Source organism: Plodia interpunctella, chromosome 22 (assembly GCF_027563975.2).
Source record: "Plodia interpunctella isolate USDA-ARS_2022_Savannah chromosome 22, ilPloInte3.2, whole genome shotgun sequence".
Lineage (NCBI taxonomy): Eukaryota > Metazoa > Arthropoda > Insecta > Lepidoptera > Pyralidae > Plodia > Plodia interpunctella.
Genome location: NC_071315.1, coordinates 5,480,172 through 5,506,470, shown reverse-complemented (window position 1 = coordinate 5,506,470; position 26,299 = coordinate 5,480,172). Strand labels below are relative to the sequence as shown.

General features: G+C 35.3%; 2 protein-coding genes and 1 non-coding gene across 5 annotated transcripts; all 3 read left to right on the top strand.

The window, feature by feature from the left end:
• The first annotated feature begins 865 nt into the window (after positions 1–865).
• par-6 lies at positions 866–20,453 on the top strand. The gene is made up of 7 exons (XM_053762054.2): positions 866–1,129; positions 2,588–2,813; positions 9,323–9,450; positions 9,939–10,036; positions 10,894–11,062; positions 12,612–12,730; positions 13,720–20,453. The coding sequence occupies exons 1-7, from the start codon at positions 1,070–1,072 to the stop codon at positions 13,844–13,846; spliced, it is 927 nt and encodes a 308-aa protein (XP_053618029.1). The 5' UTR covers positions 866–1,069; the 3' UTR covers positions 13,847–20,453.
• Positions 20,454–20,962: 509 nt separating this feature from the next.
• On the top strand, positions 20,963–25,359 carry LOC128679935 (dual specificity protein phosphatase 23-like). Of its 3 annotated transcripts, none has more exons than XM_053762470.1 (4): positions 20,963–21,054; positions 21,876–22,303; positions 23,271–23,394; positions 25,026–25,359. In XM_053762470.1, exons 2-4 carry the CDS (start codon positions 21,893–21,895, stop codon positions 25,172–25,174), a joined length of 684 nt encoding a protein of 227 aa, XP_053618445.1. In that variant the 5' UTR covers positions 20,963–21,054; positions 21,876–21,892; the 3' UTR covers positions 25,175–25,359. The 3 variants fall into 3 exon arrangements, with proteins under 3 accessions (XP_053618445.1, XP_064292791.1, XP_053618444.1); XM_064436721.1 differs by lacking the exon at positions 20,963–21,054 and adding an exon at positions 21,281–21,323; XM_053762469.2 differs by lacking the exon at positions 20,963–21,054 and adding an exon at positions 21,612–21,788.
• Positions 23,935–24,006, top strand: TRNAE-UUC (transfer RNA glutamic acid (anticodon UUC)). Its single transcript has one exon. It is a non-coding gene; the product is annotated as a tRNA-Glu (tRNA).
• Positions 25,360–26,299: the final 940 nt, after the last annotated feature.

Sequence of the window (26,299 nt, the reverse complement as noted above, 5' to 3'; positions counted from 1 at the left end):
ACAAAAAAGCTCTACCGGCTTTTGCTAAGTCGATAAGTCGATTAAAAAGTTTATTTTAGAGTACTTTATTAATCCTGTAAGCATTCCTTTTAAAAATATACAACAGTGTAGCATATTCGGGTGCCGAAATATTAGGAAAAATCGTTTGCCATAAGATAAAAATATTCGAAAACTATGGGATACGCCTCACGCTGTAAAATTTTCGAGCCAGTAAACGGTCGAAAACAAGAACACTTCACACGTGAAGACTCATTAAAATATTGACTTATACAGATAAGATCGTCAGTCAAAATTAAGTTTATAACAGTTTATGACCACAGTTGACCAAATAATGCAGAACATAACCTAAAGTAGTGTTATTATTTTCAGGATAATCCACTAAATCCTTCCTTTTTTCTTTAAACTCGCACTATGATTGCGTAGGAGATATTTTGGACGTAAATCTGCAACAATATTGAAAATCGGCGTTTTTACCTCCATTGGCAATGTTTGTTAACCCTAGTTGTAACAGTAGCGCCATCTGCGCAGAGTTTTGCGTAATATGCCCTATTTAAACTACATATCCCAATATTCCCTTTTCTAATTTAATTCGAAAAAAATACTATTCCCGAGAGCGGACGAAGACGCGGGCAAACTGCTATTTATGAATAATCTCAAGAATTTGAAAAAATAAAACTCACTGCTAATTGTCACAAAAAACTGAAATATATTTTTCTGAATGCGCCGAAAAGTGCCGAAAACAGAATGAATGAAACATTTTTGACAACTCAACTCAAATTGTTTTCTATGTCTCAAAATTAATAATACAATGTAGGACACTTCCACCAATGAAAATGATTATTTCCTAAATTACTATCACGCCATTGGTCAAATATTACTAATACTACAAAAATGTCCCAATAGAAAACAAACTGATGAAATTTACGACGCGAGAGTTGAACAACGTCGATCACGTCGTTTTTAATTAAAATATTTTTGATATTTTATAATGCTGTGTGTGAAGTAAAGTGCCTGTTATATTAGTGTTAGGATTTATACATTTAAGTGATTTTAAATAAATGAAATCGAAATGTCGAAAAACAAAATAGCAGCAAGAATTGACAGCCAAAGTGTTGAAGTCAAAACCAAAGTGAGTAACCGATTTATAATTTCCTTGTTTTATTTGAGACACGCAAGCTTATTAGCCTAGATTTCTCGTTAAAGTAATAAACCATTAACTCCTTACTCGTCTTCATGTTATTCTTACTGAATTCCGTGGGTCGATGTGGGTTTAAATCGAGCTGTCGAAAAACATCTGATAAAATTATGTGGTCTTGAAATAAATCATTCACTTTTTTGATTTGTATTAATACATTTCGAAGGGATAAAAATTACCTTTCTGGTTCATTCACAGCAATCAAACAGAAAAACTCATTTGGATCATAATAGGTTACAAAAATGACAGGGTGCCAGAAATGTCAGGCAGGCAAACATACTATTTCTAAAAAAGCTAATAAATTGTCTAAAGATCTTTTTCCATACTGTTCTACTCTGTTTTAAACCCCATCCTTTTAGATTTTTACGGAAGTCCATCTGACCAAATTTATTTTAAATAGTAAAATAATAATAATAACATCAAAACCTTAGGACCTCTACATATTGGATCTGTATCCCCATACAAGCCTTTCAAAGGCCCGGACTTTGTGCCGTGAATTCCAAAAAAGGAGAAACATAATAGAAACTTTCTTTGTTCAAACAACCACTTACTTACATGTAATACATATTATGGCATGTTAAAACAATAACTTCTTTGCAAGTGGTAACAGCAGATATTGACAGCCAGCCTCAGCACTAGTAAAAAACTGTGTTGCGGCAATATGGAATCAACATTTGCAGTGACCAGTACCTTGAGTTGTGGTTAAGTACTGGGTGTTCAACATAACAGCTCATAGAAACAGTGACTGTGCATTACAATATAGTATATACAAAAATAACACATAAAACATATTTCTTAAAATGTAAATAAAGGGTATTTTAGTAAGTATACTGTGTCAACTATTAACCTTTGTCTTTGTTAGAATTTGAAAATTTTTTATGACAGCACCATTACTGTGGTCAAAACGCTCTGAGAAACACCCTATGCTTATTTGTTATAATAGTAGCTTTTGCCCACTGCTTCGCCCGTGTGATTTCCTACGGAAGCAGTTCTTTTTCGGGATAAAAGGTATTCTTCATACTTCAAACTACATGTATGCAAAATTTCAAGAAGATTGGTCCAGTAGATACAATGTGAAGAGGTAACAAACAAACAAACAGACATACTATCAAATTTATAATATTAGAATTAACTTTTTTTTTAAATTCAAGTATATAATGTAAACAGGCCTTCATCAGGCTCAATAGATAAGGGAGAGATTATGTACACTTGTAGTAAATATTTGCCTGATGCCATATTATCTTACTATCATAAAGTAGTTACAAGGTTTTATAAAAAACGAAATTTTCCAATTTTCCAATGTGGTGATGAACATTTCTGACCAATTTCGGTAATGGCGACAACTTGATTATGAACTCGCTGGTATGCTCATAAACATTAATTCTCTTACAGTTTGATGCGGAATTCCGGAGATTTTCACTAAGTCGGACGGAAAAACTGAAATATGAGGACTTCAAAGCGCTAATAGAGAAACTCCACAGACTCCATGACGTGGCATTCCTCATATCGTATACAGATCCAAGGGACGGAGACCTTCTGCCGATCAATAACGATGATAACCTGGCGAGGGCGCTACTCACAGCGAGGCCGCTACTCAGAGTCATTATCCAGAGGAAAGGTAAGCTAATTTAATACAAGCTTCACTCACCAACCAAAAACCAGTTGTTTTTGAAAGTTTATTCATAAAAAAAAACTAAAACACAAATCTTTTCCCTTTATAATATTAGTATGTATTTATTTGATGTGTGGACTCGGCAAACCAGAAATTATCTTTTTTTTTTATTTAGTGACATTTGCACTACAAGCCTCAGACTCTGTCCTCCCCGTTATTGACGTACAAAACGCATCTCTATGTATATCACCACTATATATATATATATATATATATATATATATATATATATAACTGCAATTTAGCACACAACCCATAATCGCATACGTAACAATGGCGGCATATCCCATAGAAGTATCTACTTACTATACTTACGGATGTACACACTATACATAAAATATACTTATTGTTATTGGATTTGCATAGAATGAGCCACTCCCATACTAGTTTAACGATTTCTATTTAGTGATCTTTAGTCCTTAATGCAAAGGATTAATTACTTTGATCATATATAAACTTATGATTTAATTTATTATCTGTTACATCAGGTGCGTTTGTCATACAAATCTTTATCCTCATTTCTGGTTTTTGGCGGAAATTAAAAAAAAAAACAGTAGTCCTTGAACACTTTAACTATATAAGAAAGAAAGTAAAAACGTTTATTTGATCAAACATATTAATATTAATATGTACTAATATGTTAGCCCAGTACAAATAAAAATAAATGTAATGCTTGAGACAATACGGTCTCCGGTCGGCAATTCAGCATATGAGTGATGTGAGCCACGGCGCTGGTCTACCGCTGATGCCATAAATAAAACAAACAAAACAATAAGTTTAAAATATAAATAAGGTAAAACTTAATACTAAGTAAGGAAACTTATATGGAATATTGGTGTATGTTGAATTATGTGCTCAAAATTTATTTATTATATCTATTCCAAATTTCATCAAAATCGGTCCATCGGTTTAGCCGTGAAATCGATCTTATAATATTGGTATGGATGGATCTTAAATCTTGTTCCTAATTTTCCTTTTGACGAAAAGAATTCCTCAAACAAATTCAAAATATTATATAGGAAAACATGTGAATAGGGATAGTTTATGAATGATATTTAAATGTCATCCTAATTTTTCTTATCTTTGCCTGTTATTTATAAAAAAAGCCAAAGCTGGCTGGCGCGAACCCTGCTATATAGCCTTGATATAGTATTATTCTATATCCCTTCTCTCCTTCATCTTCGCGTATCATTCTGGGCTGTGACGTCGCGAACCCGTTTAAAAAATACTATTTATACTATATACAAAATACTCTATTTGTAAAATTATAACCCAAATAATTATTTTCTTAGCAAATGTAAAATAAAACACAGTGCTAAAGTCGATCCACCAATCAGACGTCTTAATTAATCAGATGACTAGATTACAATGGCAGGCCAAGGACCAATAATAAATTATCCATTTAAGATGGTGGTTATTGTCAATTGTTTGTGTTTCGCCACAGATCTATTAAGGAAAACTAGCAGACTTTTGTAGAAAGCTACATAACGGACGGACAGAGAGACATACAAACATTTCTTAAATCATATTCCATGTTATAGGCTCTTTATGCCCGTGGTACAGTTTACGTATCCGGTTCAAATGGACCACGGAAAATAATATTTTCCAATGGTTTTTACTACCATTTACATGTGAACTTAATATTGTCCGAAAATAAATATTTTTATTTTTTTATTTTAATAGATACCTAAGCTTGAAAATGTTTGTGCTTTCTATACAATCGCCTCGTATAAAGTCGAAAGTGCAACAAGTATATCTGTTAGACAAATTAAAAAAAACCCCGACTTTCAATATTCATTTCACTACAACTTTGGAACCGATTTTGATCAAACATATCTAAGAACCACCGCATAAAAATTTGCTATTGAATAAAAAAAAAACCCCATCCAAATCGGTTCACCCGTTGATGAGCTACGGCACCACGTACACAGATAGACAGCAAACTTATAACACCCCTCTTTTTGCGTCGTGGGATAAAAACATAATAGACCATTGTGTACACTTTGAAATATTAATATTTTCGTGGTCCCATTTAAAGATGTGCCGGGCGTAGGGTTGCCAGATCCAGGATTATCATTTTGACCACGTCGGTGGCGCAGTGGTAAAGTTCTTGAACCGAGATGTCCATCCCGGGTTCGATCCCCGGTCGGGTCATGATGGAAAATGATCTTTTTCTGATTGACCCGGGTCTTGGATGTTTATCTATATATGTATTTTTTATAAAATATAGTATCGTTGAGTTAGTATCCCATAACACACAAGTCTCGAACTTTGGGGATAGCTTAATCTGTGTGATTTGTCCTAATATATTTATTTATTTATTATTACCATAGGCAACCTTGTAGTTAATATAATAATAATGAAAAAATAATAATAATGAGGAAAAAAGTTCATAGTCCGATCGGTAGGACAGAGGAAGACTGACCACGTGGCCAGAGGGAGGTAATTTTTTTAGAATTTTACATACTAACTAGAAGTCCGTCCCGGCTTCGCTCGGGTAAAACCTTAATGAAAAATGTAGCCTATGTTACTCGAATAGGTTTCGTCTGTCTCTGTGTCAAATTTCATCAAAATCGGCCCAGCAGTTTTTGAGTTTATTCATTACAAACATGCCTATGGATATCATATTTTCGGTGGTCTAAGAGCGAAGGACAAACATAATTTTCCAGCTGCTTCTTTTATCGCGCAAATTGTAAAAGTCAATCAAGGGAAAAGGCTGTAAACTGTAGTTTCATCTCATAAGCCTGCCTTACAGCTAAATGTAGCCTTCTAGTTTCGCAACCCAAGGCTCTGTCTACCCCGTGATAAGATCCTTAAATAGCCATGCGAGCAAACCCGTAAGGTATAATTAGTATATAATATTCTGCGTCCAACTAACGTGTCCATTGCACAAATCTAATTAGAAATGCGTTACGCTGACTGCCCATCACATGTCAACAATATGTCCATTTTATACTTTATGTGTTCGTTTATAAAGTCTTGTTTACATTGAACATACATATTTGTGTGTATGATCACTGCTGTGTAAATTTTTCTGTGATATAGTTCCGCTTTAGCGCAATTGTGTGACGTTTTTATATTTAACTGTTTTATGAGAGCTTAAATTTGAACAAAGCTATTTACAAAGGAAAATATAAATCCTAATCCAAACTAATAACTAATATTATAAATGCAAAAGTAAGTTTGTTTGTTACGTCTTCACGCTCTTTCAACTCAAACAATCTTCTTGAAAATTTGCATTTGTGTAGTTTGAAGTGTGGAGGAGTACATACCTTTCATCCCGTAAAAATAACTGTTTCAGTGGGAAATTTACGCGAACGTAGCCGCGGGCAACAAGCTAGATCCAAATACATATTTACAATGAAGTTGAAGATAATACGGGAAAGACGAACGAAAAACGAACTTTCGAATGGAAATGTGGGGCGCGAATTATAAAAATCTACGTTTTTTACAAAAATGTCATGTAACTATGACATATACTCGTATGTACGATAATTACGACTCGTCTAAAACGCTTGGCTTTACTATCTTGATGTATAATATTAAACAGCAAACCTTCAGCGTTTCAGAATGAAAATCAGGTCAGGAATTCTTTCTCCAGATTTTTTTATTTTTTGATCTCTCGCTCTCATTTGAGCGTATTCCCGGTTTCTTCCTTAGCCGTTGAGTGTCGATGGCCAGGGACCGCTTTCCTACTTTTTCGTCTCCACTTCGCACGGTCGTCGGCATCGCTAGTTGTCCCCAGACCGTTGGCACGCATATCATCCTTGACGACATCTGGCGTGATGTCGTCAAGAACTATTTTTTATTTTTTGAATATGTACTCTTATGCGAACCTTCATTGTCTACAGAACATACATACACATACAGAATACAACTAACTAGTTTAGTGGGTACACCCGCTATAGTAGCCTTCTCTCGTGTAACTCACAGACGAGCCGTGACCGTGACACGAGACTACTGCAAATAGAATAAAATACGGTACCAAGTCATAAACTGACTTGGTACCGTATTTTACTACAGATTGCAGAGACCCCTAAATTTATCACACCAGTAGCAGCACGAAGCAAAACACAAGGATAACGCCATTTGTCATCTCTGTAAAAAGTTTTGTAACCTTACGCGGGGCTAAGGCAGACGAGTGGGGTAATCGGTGCCGTAGCTCCGTCTTTTTCCGAACGGTAAACGAACTTTACGTGACGACGTGCACCTTTCATTGTAGCAGTGCACAAGTTGATGCACAGGGTCCCTCTATATTTAATCTGTGGTTAGCTGTCAATATTATAACTGTCTACAAAATACTTTCATTTAGAGTCTCTCATAAAGTCGATAGATAGTCGTAGATATTAATTAAAATATTTTGCGATGGAATATTTTATTGGCGTAGAAAAGCATGTCGACAATAAGCCAGCAATTTGAGTTTGTCCCTTCAGTACAGAATTTCAGGACTAAACAGAAGCGACTATCTTATGAGGCACTAGCGTCCCGTCCCGGCTTCGCTCTGGTAAAACCATAATAAATCATACATCTAAACTTTCTTCGTGAATCACTCTATTTATAAAAAAAATACGCATCAAAATTTTAACGATCTAAGCGCACACGTACAGACAGAACAGCGGAAAGTAGTGTTTTATACTATGTAATGATTGGATAACGTAAATTCTTTCGGACCATTCAGACAGAAGCGAGTGACTAATGAGGCATAGAAAAGCGTACATTTTATTCATTTATTTTAACCATACATCTAAATTGTTTCGTACAGTCAACAGCACATCAACATAACCTACCCAAATTCATTGCAAACTCGCCGCTGTTACCGCACCATAGAGGTTCATGCAAGGTAGCTTGATGTGCTGTTGACTGTACGGTGTCTATAAATCGCTGTCCGCTTACATTATAAGACTCGCAATAACACGTGTGTTCAACCTTTCTTCACGGTCGACGACGCACCGCTAATGCGGCGCACCACTCGTATTGATGTGCTAACGGATGTGACTTCAAATATGAAGTACCTACTAGCTTTTGACCGCGGCGTCGCCCGCGTGAATGTACTACGGGAGCATGATGAATGAAAAGCACCCTATTTCCTTCTCCATACTTCAAACAATATGTGTGCAAAATTTAAAGATGCTTTGGTTCAGCAGATTGCGTGAAGAGGTAACAAACAAACTTACAATAATACGAAAGTACCTAAATGCGAAAGTTTGTGAGGATGTATGTGTGTATATTTGTTACTCTTTCATTATCGCATCGGATCACTATCGGATCGCATTAAGAGATGGTATTACCCCCCCCTGGTCGGCTCGATTTTCATAACTTTGTTATATTTCTTAGAAAATAACCAGATTTAAAACAATAATCATAAGCGATTCTCATATACTGATCTTAGTATGGATATAAATTTATATTTTCTTAAATTCCTATACTCAAATAATACCTGTACCATTGCATATTAAATCAAATCAAAATCAAATAATTTATTCAGAAATTAGGCCTTCACAGGCACTTTTTCACGTCATATTCTAAATTAAATGATGTTTACCAAAGCTACAAACTGCTAGCATTTCGGAACGACCACTGCTGAGAACAAATGCCGAAAGAAACTCATTCAAACAGTGTTGGTCCCTATTATGCCAGAAGGGCTTAAATATAAATGTATGTATATTTTTTTATCAGTAATATAACAATGTAAGTACACAATAAAGTACATGGTCAAAAGGTATACTGAAACATATTATGATTGTGATCAAGTGCTGATGAAAGGAAAATATATATATAATTAACCAAACAAAAAAAAAACTTTTAATAAAAGATCGAGTTGACGCGTGAGCAAGTTGACCTATTACTAACATACAACATAAATACATAAATATATCACACTACTATTACTAACATACAGCATAAATATATCTTCAATCAATATACATTTCAACAATTACAACTTCCTTTTTAAATCTAGCACAGGACAAGACAAAGTTGCTTCCCGTTGTGCCAAGTAACTGCAAGGATATTAATGGTGAACGTAATTAGTTGAATGACTCAACTATAATAAGGCCGTATTAGTAATGAAGTTGCTCTAGTACTATGAGCGTGAATTGAATTCCTGAGTCGTGGGAATCTGTGTTTTAACCCTTTTTAAGTATTGCGTCTTACTTAACTTTTTGAATGGAAATGTTTATGCTACGATTAGCCGTTTAAGAATTATGGTGGAACTAGCTTTTGTCCGCGGCTTTCCGGCTTTCATCCCGGAAAAATAACTGCTCCGTACCCCTAGGTATGTCCTTCTCCGTACTTCAAACTGTAGAATTTCAAGAAGATTAGTTGAGTAGATAGAGCATGATAAGGTAACAAACTTACTTTCTATAATATTAGTTAGCATAAAGAAACTCATATATACAAACATGAACCCTGAAGAAATAAATCAAGAATTACAAGAATTTTTTTTTTAATTTCAGGGGACAGTTTGGAAGAGCTAAATGGATACGGTACGATGCGCCCGCGCAACATTATCTCTTCTATACTCAGCGGAACGCCGGCAAAGAACAAAGGATTAGCTATATCGAACCCACATGATTTTAGAATGGTAAGTGGTCACAGGCCGGAGCGTGAACGACACAAAAGGGAGCTGTGAGTCACGGAGATGACAATGCTCCGTAGGATGTGTGGTGCCGCGCAACTCGACTGCGTGAGGAACTCGCGCATTCGCGGAAGGGAAGAGAAAGTACAAGCTAGAAGGGAAAGATAAAAGAACAATATTCTTTCATAAATGTAATTTCATCTGCCCACCGTTACCCACCGCTGGGCATAGGGCTCCTTCCGTTTACGCCAACCATCTCTGTCCTGGGCCATCCCCTTCCAGTTGTTGCCAGCAATTTCGTTTACATAATCGACCCGTCTACCCGCCGGATGTCCTACGCTCCGTTTTCCAGTTCTGGGGTACCACTCAGTTACAGCTTTACTCCACCTTCCATCGTTCCTTCTAGCCAGGTGCCCAGCCCAATTCCATTTATTTTTAGTTTTTTTTTTTTTTTGTTATAAGTAGTTTTTCTAGAGTTTTAATCTTTTTTATAGGTATCAGCGATCATAGACGTGGACATAGTGCCAGAGACGTGTAGAAGAGTTAAATTATTGAAACACGGCTCAGATCGACCTTTAGGATTTTTTATTAGGTAAGATTTTTACATAATCGTTACTTTTTCTTCGTAAAGAGTGTGCGTAGTGCGTTTGCTATTTACATATCACCATCGAGCCGATTCGCAGTGATACGCAGCTGACCAATCACAGTGCGCCATTGTGAAGCGACGACAACCATAGCGCAATGTGATTGGTTCGCTGCGTTTCAACTTCGAAGCGAATTTTTCACATTGCCTTCTGAAATTTGTCCTCGTGTAATTTTTTACGATATTTTTATCAAATTAAGTTTTACAATGGCAAAGTAGTGATAGATTTTACGCCTAAACCCCGTAGTGCGGCTATACCAAGGTGCAGCCGGTCTCAGTTTGTTGCAACTAGTCTGCTAATGGTGAAGCCAGCCTACGGTGGTACACGAGATATTGTGCCTATTCTTGGTTGTATCGTGCATAGGTAATTAAATATCAGTGCGATTTTTGACCTAATTGCTTAACTAACCCATATTTTTTTTAGACTCTGATAACACTTTAGCGAGCGAGGTCTACAAATCAACTTGGGGCTAAAATACTTTTTTATATATATATATATGTGTTTGTAACGGGATAACTTTCGAACCGTTGGTCTGATTTTGATGAAATTTAAAAGGTATGTAGGATCTGACAGTAGAAGTTCATGGTGCAACAAAATCGTTTAAGTCGTTTTTGAAATATTCATAATTTTGTAAAAATTTAGTATCTTCGCTAGGTTTTAAGTTCATAAGATTATAATGTACTAATTTTTGAACAATTAATTTAAAAGTTAGTAAATATAATCGCTTGTGCGATTCTGTCAGGAAATTTGTATAAGTAGTTCAAAAAGTAGGCAGACTGTATACAATAAATTCTATATGTTACAGGGACGGTACATCAGTGAGGGTAACTCCGAATGGTGTGGAGCGCTCGCCCGGAATCTTCATATCACGGCTCGTGCCCGGAGGGCTGGCGGAGTCCACGGGCTTGCTGGGTGTCAATGATGAGGTCCTGGAAGTTAACGGGATCGATGTCTCGAATAAGACTTTAGATCAGGTTCGTGTTTTACCCTTACATATTAAATAAATAGATAATAAATATATAGGGAGGGATAATCTGAAAAAGATCATTTTCCCTGTTGACCTGACCGGGGATCGAATCCGGGATCTCCAGTGTAGCAGTCCGGCATGATGACCATTAGGCCACGGTGGTCGTCGTATTATAAAATAAGTGCCCCTGTCACGTCTATCTGTCGGTCTGCACGCGATAAACTCGACTATAGAGCGAATTTCACCAAAATAAAGTGTTATTCCTGGAGAAGTTAATTGTATAATTTACTAGCAGTTCACCCACGACTTCGTCAGCGTAGAATAGTTACTTCTGACAGCATAATTGTATTTTTTGTGATTAATAAAAAAATATTTTCTAGGACAAATATTTTTGTGTGTAATCGTTTTGTTCGTCTTTTCAACATGACTTTCATACAAACTTTCACCTCTCATTATAGTCTCTTAGGGTTGGTTTTAGAAAAGAAAAGTAGCCTAAATTAGAACGGGGGTCTTTAACAACATGCATACCAAATTTCATCAAAATCGGTCCAACTGTTTAGCCGTGAAAGCGGAACAGACAGAGTTTCGCATTTATAGGTAATATTAGTATGCATTATGTACAGAAAGAGCTGTCATATATATATATTTTTAAATTTTGCTGTTTCGTTTTATTATAAAAATACTGGCTTTCACTCGTGGGAATTTCAGCATAATAAGTACTGGATGTATTATTCCAGGTCTGTGTAACAAATTTCATACCAATCGGTCTAGTTGATTGAGAAAGAGTAACAAATATTCATACATACACATTATACATCCTCACAAACTTTCGCATTTATATTATAGGATTGTCAAAAAATCTATATTTACTTATGTAAAGTTATATATACAAAATGTACGTGGTCAAGTTTACGTACATTTTATACATACAGGCTTACTGGTATCTAACGCATAACCTTCCAAATGCGTATAAGGTAAATAGATACTAACATTTTTTGTTCTACGACATTTGTCTAAATGTAATAAATACAAAAAAATCCCTTTTTATTTTGAATGTTGTTTCTATAAAACGTTAGCTGTATGTTCGATTCCGCTACATAACGCTGCTGTACTGTCTCGTGTTGCTTGGCTATTACATAGAGTTAAGATGTGTACAATCGCAAATTAGATTGTTTTTTTTTATATGAAAAAAAAAACTACTAATCACGAAAAGTCGTAGAATAAAAGTTGCTTGTTTTGATGTACCCAAGTAGTCTTTAGGAGGTTTTGTATTTGATATCCTGTATAACTTTTTATAAGTATATATTTTTTGACAATCCTACTTGGTTGTATTGTTGACGACCTCGGTGGCGCAGTGGTAAAGTGCTCGCCTCTGAACCGAGAGGTCCCGGGTTCGATCTCCGCTCGGGTCATGATGGAAAATGATATTTTTCTGATTGGCCCAGGACTCGTATGTATGTATTTGTTATAGAACATAGTATCGTTGAGTTAGTATCCCATAACACAAGTCTCGAACTTACTTTGGGGCCAGCTCGATCTGTGTGATTTCCCCGCAGGTGACGGACATGATGGTGGCGAACTCGTCCAACCTGATCGTGACGGTGCGGCCCGCCAACCAGCGCGCGGCCGCGCCCGCCGCGCCCGCCGACCGCGCCAGCGAGACCGACGACGACAGGTATCTCGTGCTGTCTCTCGCTCTCTCTCTCACTCTCTCTCACTTTCACTCACTCTCTCTCTCTCACTCTCTCACAAACGTTAGACAAATATATCGCGCCCTCTTTCTCATACATAAATTTTATAGCTGTGAGAGATATATCGTATCCTCTCTCTCTCATACAGACGTTAAAGCAGTGACGAGGACAGATATATAGTGCTGCCTCGCTCTCTCTCTCATACAGGCATTGGACCAATATTTCGTTCTCTCTCTATTTCATACAGACGTTTTATAGATGTGACGAGGAGAGGTATATCATGCTCTCTCTTTTTCATAAAGACTTTTTATAGATGTGACAAGAAAAGGTATATTGTGCTCTCTCTTTCTCATACAGTCGTTGTTATAGCTGTGACGAGGATCGTGCTGCCTTTCTCTCTCATACAGACGTGACAGATATCATGCTCTCTCTCTCTCTTGTGCAGACGTTGTTACAGCTGTGGTCGCACAATGAAGCGTGGCAGCAGGGAACCTGATGAGGGCAGCGGTATATCGTGCTGTCTCTCTCTTTCTTATGTTCTCGTTTAATTTTCCTTTTTAGTTTGTGAACTGTCACTTCTTGCCGCTTTTGGTAATATGTTTTATCGCTAATGTATTTCATTCGGAATACATGCTGTACGAGGAACTACAGATTTTATTGCTTACTTCAATCATAGTAATGCAAAAAACAATAATACTTAAGCTATATACCGTAACAATTATTTATATCAAATTATTATATCTCGAATACAATTATGTATATTTCGATTTCTTGCGATCGAGATTATGTTATGATTAATCAAGGGCCGAAGTGCGGTTTTGCATTCACATCTCACCATCGAATCGATTCGATGTGAAACGCAACGAACCAATCACATTGCCGTGTTGTTGTGATTAGTTAGCGAATCGATTCGACGATGATATGTAAATATCGAAATCGCACTGCGCACACAACATCAACGATTTTGTTCCAGATTCGACCAAGACGAACAAGACGAGATAGTGGACCTCACAGCGGTAACCCTCGAACCCCAGCCCTCCCCCCCATCCCCCCACTTCCCCCACGCGGCCAAAGATGACGGCCAGGTTCTGCATCTCTAGTACATACAGCAGCTTCTGAATAAATACAGGAATCATGTGTAGACACAGAAAAGTATAGAAGTCATACCTTTTCAGCTTCTCTAGTATAGATGTTACAGCTAAACCCCGAAGTGCAGACACTTCATGGTTTAGCCGTAACATATATACACTATGTACACTCGTACGGGATTAATGTATAGCCGTAGACAGAGAGAGTTGTACACTTCGTCATATCTTGCGTTTCGCTCATACAATAGAAACGCGTAAACTAATAAATAATTAATGGGGGCTAATTCAGCTAGGGGCGCTGATGTTGTGATAGGCATAACACAAAAGTCAAAATTTTGTTTGGTAACTGACATGTATGTATTGCTATCCCTTTCACCTGTCCACCTCTCCTTGCGCACTGAATGGTATAACTTTACAGTCGCTACTTGTTATAATTGTATGCACCTCGCAATATATAATGCCAGCTCCACACTGTCGCCGAACTCAGTGAACATTGCGCAATTAGTATGAGTGCTTTTATTTACCGCAATGTACAAAGAATCCGCCAAAGTTTAGCAAACCGTTCGACGACAGTGTGGAGCCGGCATAAGAGAGGTCGGGCTACCGATGTAAGGGATACCAATATATTTACCTAGCATCAAAAAGTTCTTGCGTTTACTAGCTCCAATCTTACAGCTTCACAACATGAGTACTCATAGCAGGTGAATTAGCAGCTTATAATCAAACTTATTTGATAAAGTCAGTTTCTTATTGAGATGGAAAAATAGGTCAATGACCAAATATCAATTCTCTCTTATGTACGTAAACGTTAACGGAGATTTCTATTGAAACAACGCCGTCTGGGGCCCTATTCTCACGCAATCGAAGTTCATATCATCAATTTTCTTAAATTTTTTTTCGAAGGTTTTAAGCAAATTTTTAATAGGAAAAATCTATAGATTGATGCATTGGATTGAACTCTTTCAATTGTGATTTTTTCGTAAGTTAAGAAACCTGTTAATTGTTAAACATTCTAAAAATAATGGAGAAAAATGGTGATATGAACTTTGTGTTATAATCGAGCCCTTAGCGGCAAACAAGCGAAGTTGCTTCGATCTCATAAAAATCTTTATAGTTAACCTTAGCTTACAAAAACTCACACTACGCCATCAGAACACGGCCGTTGCGACTTTAGTGAATTTGCAAGAGCGTGATGGCATTATAAAGATGTCATATCATAAAGGTCGTTACCCTTTTTCCGTCTACCATAGAAACATACTATAGTATTGTGAGATTAGAACATTCCAAATGGTGCGAGACAATAATGGTAACATTCCACTAAGCCTTAAAGCGTAGATGTAAATAGGTTAGGGTAGCTCACGGTCGGACAATAAGGTAATCCGGATATGACTCGAGTAAGGGCCCGTCTCCATTACTCCGTCGTTCTCCGTTGCGTTAACTTCCGTCGACGGAGCAACGCAGAAATACAACGACGGAGCAATGAGGCCGGACCTTAAAGGGTGATACATGAAATGGAAAATAGCTATTATTGGTGGTCTAAAATATGATACACCTAGTTGTTGCTCGCGGCTCCGCTCACGGCTAAATGTAGCCTATGTCACTCCCCAGACTTTTAGATCCTCACACACAATAATATTTGATCATAAAGTATTAATCTAAAACATTAATAAATACTAGTGAATTTGTCAAAAATTGGAATTATTGTCAAAACATGAAATAACTATAGTCTTATTATTCTTACAAGGCCTTCACAAACAAACTTCACAGTACTTATCAAATTCTTGTTTATATTTCAATTGAAATCGTGACTTGTTCGCAGATCGACTACTTTTCTCAATGTAGGATACATTTTGAGAAGTAGACGTTCGTAAAATGTATTTTTCTCATAATGCCGGTTTCCCAAATGATCGCTATCGTACAACGGCGGCTGCGCAAGATGTCGCGATTCACTTGAGTGAAATTTAATAGAATCATTATCATTAAAATCCATTACTATTATTATTTGCTTATTTAACGTTTATTTAAAAGTTATTTACAACAAGTGGAAGTTAAACAAAAACAAGGAGCAAGCAAGGTATGTATGTATGTATGTTTACACGATAACGAATCTTTGGTCTGATTTTGATGAAATTTAAAAGGTTTTGGATTATAAAAGATTTTGATGGAATTTTTAACTTCATGGGGCAACAAAATCGGTTAAGTCGTTTTTGATATAGTCACAGTTTTGTAGAAATTTATTGTGTTCTCGCGAGATCCAAGTTCGCGGCGAACAACTAGTTAATAAAATACATTTATGTATTTTTCTCAAAAATTGAAATTTTTATCTCACTCTCGCGTTATTTTTAAAAAGAGACAATGCGAAATCGATCATTTGATAAAAAGGCTTTATGTGAAAGATAAACTTAACGAATACGTGACGTTTTGAGAAGTGGACGTTCTGCGAATGAGCCGACAGCCGACAATATTAGATTTTTAATGCATTATTAATAATAGGTATCTTAAGTATAATTACTATACTTGTCATCGTGCGTTTACTTCGAATCGAAACTAGTTTTATGAAAATGAATTCAATTAACTATAAATTAGCTTGAGAAAAAACATTTTTCTCGATTATGCTAAATATCCGAGCTTAAATAAGTGAGAACAATTATGTGCTTTATTATTATTAGACTTAAGTTTGATATTTGAACGCGTCACGTGTCAATTACTAAATGAAATCGGCCTATACTTAGAATTTTACATCATAGTGCCTAAATATGAAGCGTAAAATGAATTGAAAATTAATTCCAGTATATGATGTGAGTCTTTTAGGGCCTAATTCAACTGTTTTTGATAGACTTAAGACCTGTTTCACCACTTATAAAATATCATTTTGTAATCCGACAGATAAACTAACTGCCAGATAAATCTGCCTGAAGTAATTTGCCAGTTAGACGTGTCCAACATCTGTTCGATATGTCACATATAGGTTATCAGATACTTTATCAGCAAGCGGTGAAACAGACCCAAGGCAATACAATACTTATCTGTGAAATGGGGGCTAACGCCAGAGTTTCGCCGCTAGGGGGCTGAAATTTGTGGTGCGTTGTGCGCATGTTTCGTAGCGCATGGAAAGCAGACGTCGTAACAGGTGCGTTTAAAAAAATATATATATTTGAATCATTTGTAGTATCATTTTTTTTAAACGCACCTGATACAACGTCTGCTCTCCTATTAACGAGTTCGATTGAAGAAAAATATCGTTATGAAACCTGTACACTTTGAGTGCGACGTATAAATAGTTGGCGGTAGGTATTAAAAATCATGTCAGATGCCTTTAGGCGTCTTGAATAAAATCTGACACCAGTGTTAGCAATAACACAGCCAATAAGAAAGAAGCCTGTTTTGTTATTCAGTTGATGTGTCAAAATAATTTGAAAAAATCCGATTCCCAATAACTTCCCACAAAAAGGTGCTAAAATATTGTTTTGATGTTTGCAACAAATTTATAAAAATGCCTGTTGGTATATTGTTATATTTTCATTGAATTATTTAAATAGTAATTGTGCCCTCTGAACGTACAGTGATGTGCATTGATATGTATACACATTGATTCTAATAGGGTAGTTGACAAGGACAGAGAATTGTATAAAATATGTATAATCTAGGTAAAATCGATACTTAGGATCATTATGATAAATCATAGACTGTAACAACGCAGCTGGATCATTATACGGAGATTTCAAGTTGGTTGGTTCAAGTCCATTTTCAAAAAGTATGAAATTATAAAAACAAACTCAACCGTAAAAAAAAAACTAAAAATTTGTAACAACTTTTATTATGAAGTCATCACCATAAGCGTAATATTTAATGTAGCTGTCGAACAAACATTTCTTTCTTTGCGAACATTTTAGCAAGTTGTGACGTCACTTGTTCGTGTCGTTTAGTACAGAGCGTTTGGACGAGTCCAAATATGTGTAATTTTATTTTTGTCAGTTTCTATTAATATAAGGGCCTTAGAATAGTCATCAAAGCAATTTGTCAACTAGCCTATTCTAAAAGTCTAAAACTAAATGTATTTGTATACACATCAATGCACGTACTTTTTATTTTTTATAGAAATGATATAAACATTGTTTAAATTGTATGGGTGCAAATTCGTCGCTATTACCACTCCATTAAGTTTAAGATCCATGAAGGGTAACTTGACAGGCGGTTCACTGTCCCCCCTATATAGCTTTTAATTGCACATTGCATATTAAGATTTTCATTGTGTGCCTTTTTTTAGTATGTATTTGAAATCAGAGTGTCTCTGTCGACGGCGCCGGCCACCTTACCCGATGCCGGCGCCGGCGCCCATACCAGATGCACTCCCTATTTTAAAATGGCATTATTATTATTATATGTAGTTTCTTTGGAGTTTATCGTATAGGCCTAAAATGTTCACATTCCATCCACTGTCTTATATAAAAAGTATTGAATCGAATTTATGTTTGTACTTAACGACGTATTGTTTTATTTCGAAATAAATAATGGTAAGGTACCGGATGTGTAGTTAAAAAAGTTGTAGAATTGGACCAAAATGAAAAGGTATAGAAGCATATCAAAGTTTTTTAGATAGTGGTCTTGCTTAGTATTGAAAAATTACAAAGTTGGATGTTTTTAATGAGTAGTTCGTTTTTTAGAAGCGTGGAATTAATAATAATAATAAATCTTTATTTCGGACAAAAATCCATACAAAGTGTTAGTACAAAAGTTACCTATATTTATGTTAGTGCTTACATCTACGGGACAAATTGGAACCTGGCCTGTCGAGGCCAAGATGGGACTCCTATCCAGTGCTTCAGTATTGGACTGTCCATTCTGGCATTTATTTTAATGCTATCAATAACTGGTTTTCGAGAGATAAAATATCCACAGTAAGACCAAACATGCTCACTTTTCGCAATTCTAATTAGCTCGATATTTAATTCGTGGGTAGATGATATGAATTGATATTACATAAATTTTATTAAAGAAAATTTTGAATAAATGATTATAATGAATATTTTTATACTTTGCTTCTCAGTAAATAACTCATTGTATGGCATTTTAAATGCTTGACACAGCCTATTATTTCATTGTCTACCCGTGTTATATGTGTATGTATGTACAGTCTGTCTATAAGAAGTAGAAAATAAATGAGCGCGCTGTGTGCTCTTGGCTGGCAACACTTGCTGTTTACCACACAGTGTTGCCAGCCAATAAAAATGTATTTCATTTAAAATACAATTTTCACTCTTTATAAACATACACATTACATATTCATACAAGATCACAGCTGAGTATTATCATTAGGTTTAAGCGAATAAAAAAATCCATCCTATGTGATTTTAAAATCGAGAAAAGTTTTTAACTAAAAGAAACTAGTTAAAAATCAAATCTAAGATTTGGTTGGAAAAACTATTAGGCTATCTCCAATTGCGAAAGAAATATAAGCTTTGTGCCTTAAAATTGTAGGATTACACTTGCGAATAAAATATCCAATATTGCTGGATTTTGCTAATGCAATTTGTAGCTAAGTATCATTGTAAATATAGCCTTCCCGAATGATTACAGCTAAATTTAGTAATAGGTAGTTACGATAGTGGCAATTATTATTTTAGAAACGGCATTAAAGGAATATAGGAAAACACACAGCATTTAGACGGCTGTATTAAAACACAAATATAAGTTTTCCGAGTTCACAGTACTTGTTTTACTACTAAGATCCAATATTATTATTCGTTTATACGTGTCGTTATTTATATATTATATATATATATATATATATATATATATATATATATATATATATATATATATATATATAAATTTGATTTGTACATTCAGTTTGGTTATTAATTTCTAATTTACTAAAATGAATAATAAAGGACCCAGTAGACTACCTTGAGGCATACCATACCCTACATTTTATATAACAGACTTAATTTTTAAGGTGTTATTATATAACTCGGAAGATTTATTTTAAGAAAAATGAAATCATGGACTTGTAATGTTGAAATTCTTATTAGTTCTTATAATATTCGTAATTTTATATTTTAGGTATCAGTATTGGAATCATGTTTTCATGTATTTATGTTATCACACCATTTTGTACTTTTATGTTTAATGTACTTAATTATTTTATATTATAGGTTGCCTTTAGTATTACGATTTTATATAAGGGCGTGTATATGTCGAGAGCATTCGTTTTTATTGTACGTAACATTAATTTTAATTAGAAAATGTCACCGTCTTTATCGTATCCGTATTTTATTTTTTACCACGTGAATTTAAATGCCTGAAATTAAATTATTTTGGGTAAATTTAATACATTCCTTAGAATTAAGACAGGGTCCATAATGTTCATATTTGCAAGATGTGTTCTTGTTAGAAACTTCACATTTGAATATTATATAATATGAAGTATAAAGTAGTAATAAATAAGTATAAAATGCGCTCTCGATTTGTACTTGCCTTAATAGAAGGGAACTATTTGATTGGCTCAAAATGATGGTCCAAACATGATCTTTGTCTAATTATTACATAATTTAGGAAATACGATATTTACACTAGCGCACTTGTGTTGTAATAAAATATATTCATATTTAAAATCGTACTGTTTTTTTTTGTCAACTCCTTTTAACCTCAATTGAAAATGTTCTTATTTTGTAGAACATTTTTAGTTAAATCGATCGATTATTTATAAAATGGATTTTTAGGCTATTTTTGTTAAATTCACAAAAGTGTCAAATTATTTTTTATTATTCTTAGATGACTTAACTTAATTAACACTTTGAAAAGGCCGCTGCAAAATCGTTGAAACGTCAGCAGCTATTTAAATAATAAAGTTTCGTTAATATATTGTTAAAGTTCGCTATACAAAACTATCATTTTAAATGCACTATGACACTTATTACCATCTTCTGTATTCGTATACAGAACATGATACATGACACAGTTATCCGTGTGGTAATAATTGTCATCAGCCAATATCACGTCAATCTTTCTGACTAGCCCTTAGCCCATATCTGAAGCCAAGCAATGCCAACATCTACATGTATGCCAAAATTTATATGCACTTTATTCTTTAGTGCTTAAAGTCGCATTTGGCATGGTTATTAATACGTTTAATAATAATAAATCTTTATGTGCCTATATGCAGGTGATGTATCAGTGTTAGTTTTAATTTCAGTGTCTGCGAGCGTAACGAGACTGATGTAAGTATTGTTTTGGTATAAATATATATTACATGCAAATAACTACATATTTACCAGGACTGTTTTTATGGGGGTAGGCTGTAACTAGGAAATTTGGCAAAAACGGTTTTGAAGCTGTGACTTTCGAGGTTGATATGATGCTGAATAGCGAATATGTGTACATAAATATTTCATTATCGTAAACGAACACGTAGGACTGAAGTATTATTTATTTCAATGTGGTACTGTCTACGCAGAGCAAATGATGTTCCCGTCTCGTTCACATTTAGGTACTGACTGACAGCAAGTTTGTATACCGACGTCATTGCTCATTGAAATAAATCTTGGGCACAGGCGTCATCTGTTTTGTTTTTGTAGACATCGTCACACAAATCCGTGTTTTGGTATCTAATTCATCTTTACAGCACATTATTTTTTTATAACGACGTCCGACAACAGATGTTTTGGCGTAAATGCTTTACGATCAACCAACACAAAATGTAGATGTAAAACAAAAATATTGCAATACAAAATCCTTTATTTTCCAGCCAGTAAGATTCAAAATTAAACGAAAGTTTACCTTGGCATTGACATGTTTAACGTAGTCCAAGGTGGGCCTCCAGAAATAAATGTTACATCCTCCTCCAGAAAATAGGTGATTGTGCCAAGTTTTGCCGCCCTTTCGTCAGTCAACAATAACCATCCCAGACCGATGGTCCACAGAAAAAATAACTGCAGTTGTGTAAAGTGCCAGTGTTCGTATTAATTTATAAGAAAAATCACGTTTGAGAAATATTATTTAAAAGTTGGCGCCAAATTAACTTTTTAATTTTCCGTGACAGTGAAAGCGAAGTGCAACATGGCCGACGAAGAGTATCACGTGTACACTAGGATGGAAGACATCACGGAGCAAGACGACAAGCACCTCGCTGGCGCGAAAAAAGAAATCAGAAATGAGTTAACAGTTATTATACCAGAAAACCCATTTCCAGAGATTGAAGTTGACGCATATCCACCATTAAAATTCTCATGGGTTATTCCTAAAAAATTGGCCGCTATGGCCTTCCCTAGAAATAAAGAAAATTTGAAGTTTTTAACCAACCAGGGTATAACGCATTTGGTCACATTGACAGCGGATAAAAAGCCACCAGTTGATGATATTCCGAGGTTAAGATGGACAGAAATACCCATAGAAGAGTTTGAAATTCCCACAACAGAGCAGATAAAGAAGTTCATTGACGTTTGTAAAAGGGCAGATAAAAATGGCGAGGTAAGTTTGTGACCCAGATTGAAAATATTATGACAACGACCTCTACCTCTGCGTTTTGCTAGTTCATTAACATCTTGCCCCATTTACCCTCCGTTCGTCTGTCAACATTTATCGCATAAACTCTACCTGAAATTTTATTTTAATAGGTAGGTAGTTACATTGACTCACTTTTAAAACATCTAAAGAAAAGTGTGTTTGAAACCATCAACATATCAAGCACAGTCGACAGCACATCAACATAGCCGAAAGTCATTGCAAATTCTTCCCTATTACCGCGGCATAAAGATCCACGCAGGGTAACTTTATATTCGGGGGACAGTACTTATCGCTTTATTATATAATATATTTTTTTAGAAATAAGTACTATGTATAATAAATATATAATAAGTACTAAATACATTATCATCATCCAAGTACAGAAGCTACTTACTAAGCAGCTTCTGTACATGGATTAAATATCACATATAGAAGTCTAAGCTAAATCTACTGTCGATTTCCAAAGCGCACTACTTGACTGGTAAAAAATAAGGTGTTTAAATAACAATAATTAAATGTAACTTTAATTGATCGTTTCATTATTAGCCAATTTACTTTATTAATGCATTTTGACTCCAAAGATCGTCACGTCTTTATTGACATAATTTATTGTTAACCTATTCATCCAGTCCATATTTTGTTTTTAACCCCCGATGCAAAAAGAGGGATGTTATAAGTTGGACCCCTAACTGTGTCTGTGTACGTGGCACCGTAGCTCATCAACGGGTGAACCGATTTGGATTAGGTTTTTTTTATGTGATGGTTCTTAGATATGTTTGATCAAAATCACGGTTCAGTCGTTCAAAAGTTGTAGCGAAGTTAATATTGAAAGTCGGGTTTTTTTTGTACTATTTAAGTTGTTAACATTAGTAAAATACAGCCCAACAAATGTGGGTCTCACGACTGCTACTAACACACAGTCTTCGTCTAGGTGATCGGCGTCCACTGCCGTCAAGGCCGCAGCCGCAGCGGAGTGATGCTGGCCAGCTACCTGATCCACTTCCACCGGTTCCTTCCTGACCAGGCGATGAACGTCATCAGGATGATCAGGCCTGGTGAGTTTTTAAGAGCCATTTTCCTAATATTATTCTAAAGTACTAGATTTTCTTTTTATTTGGTCCCCTTACTTTTTTTAATATTAATTGATATATAATTTTTCCAAATTAAGCGACATTCCTGTCGGTGACATTGTGAATGTGGCTGACGTTTCATTGTAGTTGCTAGCAAAGGGTATCCGTCAGCCAACCGTTTTTTAAACTGGTCATTTTCCCTTTTTCGTTCTTTTCTTTTTGTCTGTGTTGTACTTATGTATGTTTCAATGAACCCGTTTGGCGTCAGATAATCATCTTTTCTTTATTTCATTTTTCATATTTTATTTCACACATTCATTACGACCTTGAATTTATAGCCGTAATAGTTATTAGTAAAATCAAACTGATCGAATAATACATAATACAAATTTAGATTTACATATTTTATTTCCAAATAACTTAATAACTTCATTCATATCGAACACCCACATTACTATCGAGGGCCAATAGCCATCTCAATAGCAGCAAGCAGCATCCAAATACTAATTCGGTACATTTGTTATCTCCCGTATGGTCTAGTGGCTAGGATACCTGGCTTTCACCCAGGAGGCTCGGGTTCGATTCCCGGTACGGGAAACGATATTTTTTCCTTTTATTTTTTTAATTCCTATTTTTTTATAATATCCTATTGTTTTCTTAAATAATTTTACCAAAACGTCACCAAATTTCACTTTCATCTGGGACAATACGCATAAAATTATACAATGTTTCAATACTGCAAAAGTTTTGGCGCCAATCCAAATTAAATAATCGTGATCTGTATTTAACATTTTCTTATTAGAGATTATTAATTTTAAATTGCCTATCCTTAAACTTATATGCTTAAAGGTTAGAAATAATGGATAACTTAGCTAGTTTTTAATCAACCTAAATATTACATAACTGATTTAATCTTTTAATTAAATTGTTATATATCCGAAATGCCTGAAAATCGTAAAAACATTGTGAATTTTGGAATTTGGAGGATCTTTCACATTTCGATACGAATTTATGTACGCATTCTATCATTGCTTCACTTATGACTGTAATGCCGACTATACACTATCGGAATAAGTACGGTGGTTTTTACTGGAAGTAATAAAATAATTGCTTGCGGTAACAAAAAGTCACTTAATATCTGTTTGGAGTTCGCCGAAGTGTGTAGCAAGGCTTTGCACTCTATTATAAATTTGTGTATGATTCAATTTTTTTTTTAGTTTTGCAAATAAAATATTATCTCGCTCAGATGAGCGTTTTTCCATTGCCTTCCTCAGCCGTTAAGTGACCGTTTTTCTACTTTTTGTCATCTACTCTTTATAAATCCACTAATACTATAAAGGCGAAAGTAATCTTTTGTTATTTCTTCACGCTCAAACTGCTGGGCCAATTTCTATGAAATTTGGTATAGGAAGCTCATGGTTTAGCATATAGCATACTTTTTAACCCGAAAATACGCAATTCCCGTGGAATTGGGTCGAAAAGTCTGATAGTCAATGGCTCATTATAAAGTAGATGGCGCTACTGTGTCTAAAAAAACTTCTGTGCATTTTTTAAATAGTTACGCCGCCGCCGGTAACACCACGGGGTGCTGCTAATTTACTATATCCTTTCATCAGGATCCCTGGACTTCCCCGAGCACGAAGAGGCAGTTGGGAAATACTTCGAGTACTTGACGGAGGACAACCCCCTGAAGTTCGGAGTGAGCGGTGACGTGATGGAGGAATTCATTGAAACTGCCAAGGAGAGCACCAAGAAAGTTGTTTGATTTACCTTTTAATAAACCTCTTTTTTAACTTTAAACTTTTTCATTTGAGCAACTTCGCTTTTTTTATTACTTTTTGGGGACGCCTGTGCGAGCACCAGACGCGTGATCAGTCAACCCATACTAGGACCATTTCACCTAGTTCCCCGTAACTCCTGAGGGACAGGTTAGCTGGTAACCCTTTAGATGTCTTATTAACATCATAACGATCAAGTATTATTCTTCTTAACATGTCTCGGCGAATCATTTATGAAGATTAATAGGATGCCGCCGATTCAGCATTATCTGTGGCGTCATACAGATCCTTCTGAGTGCAGGTGGCCAATCATACACGTTGTGTGTCCTCTGCCATCGTTTTACCATTCTAAATACAACACGGCCCTTCATTCAACGGCTTCATGATCCCTCGTGATTTTCTTTCTCCGAGCATCGACTGTTCCTTCAATCAAGAATTTCATAAAGTTAAAGGTTAAGGGCCAATTGTTTTTCCTTGTCTTGTCTCAATTGCCTGCAGTAATCTCTTTGGGTACGTTTATGCACTTTATTACATAACAAGAAATTAAGTACAGTGTGAAAATGACATCACGGCTGTACAATAAAGAACCAAGACTTAAAAAGAAGATGTGGTACCTACTTACAAAAGTTCTTACGTTTGTTTACCTTAGTAAGATTTAGTAAATTAAATTTACTTCTTTCTGTTTTAGCACTTTATCTCTTATAAACCAAGAAAAGGTCTGTATTTTATAAAGAAATTCTGAATAAATTAAGTATTTGAATGTAATTAAGAAAAAAAATATGTAAATATGCTTAGGTAGTTATGTATTTTTGCCACACATCGATAAAATGTTAGCTTAGTTCAATGTTGTCACCACTATATTTATGTTATTTATAAGTTCCTGTCTGTAAATAGTTACCGCGCAGTATCTTCATTATAATTAGGTAGGTAGGTATATTGCAGTTCCAGCAGCCATCAATTTGGGAACTTGGCAAACTGAAGTGTGACGTTATAGCTCTTAATATAGTCCTACAGAAATCTGGTTATTGTACATATCTCGTTTAAGTTTACACACACAAGTGTATTTATCCGATCTGATAAAGACTACATAAAAACATAGCGTAGTTTGTATG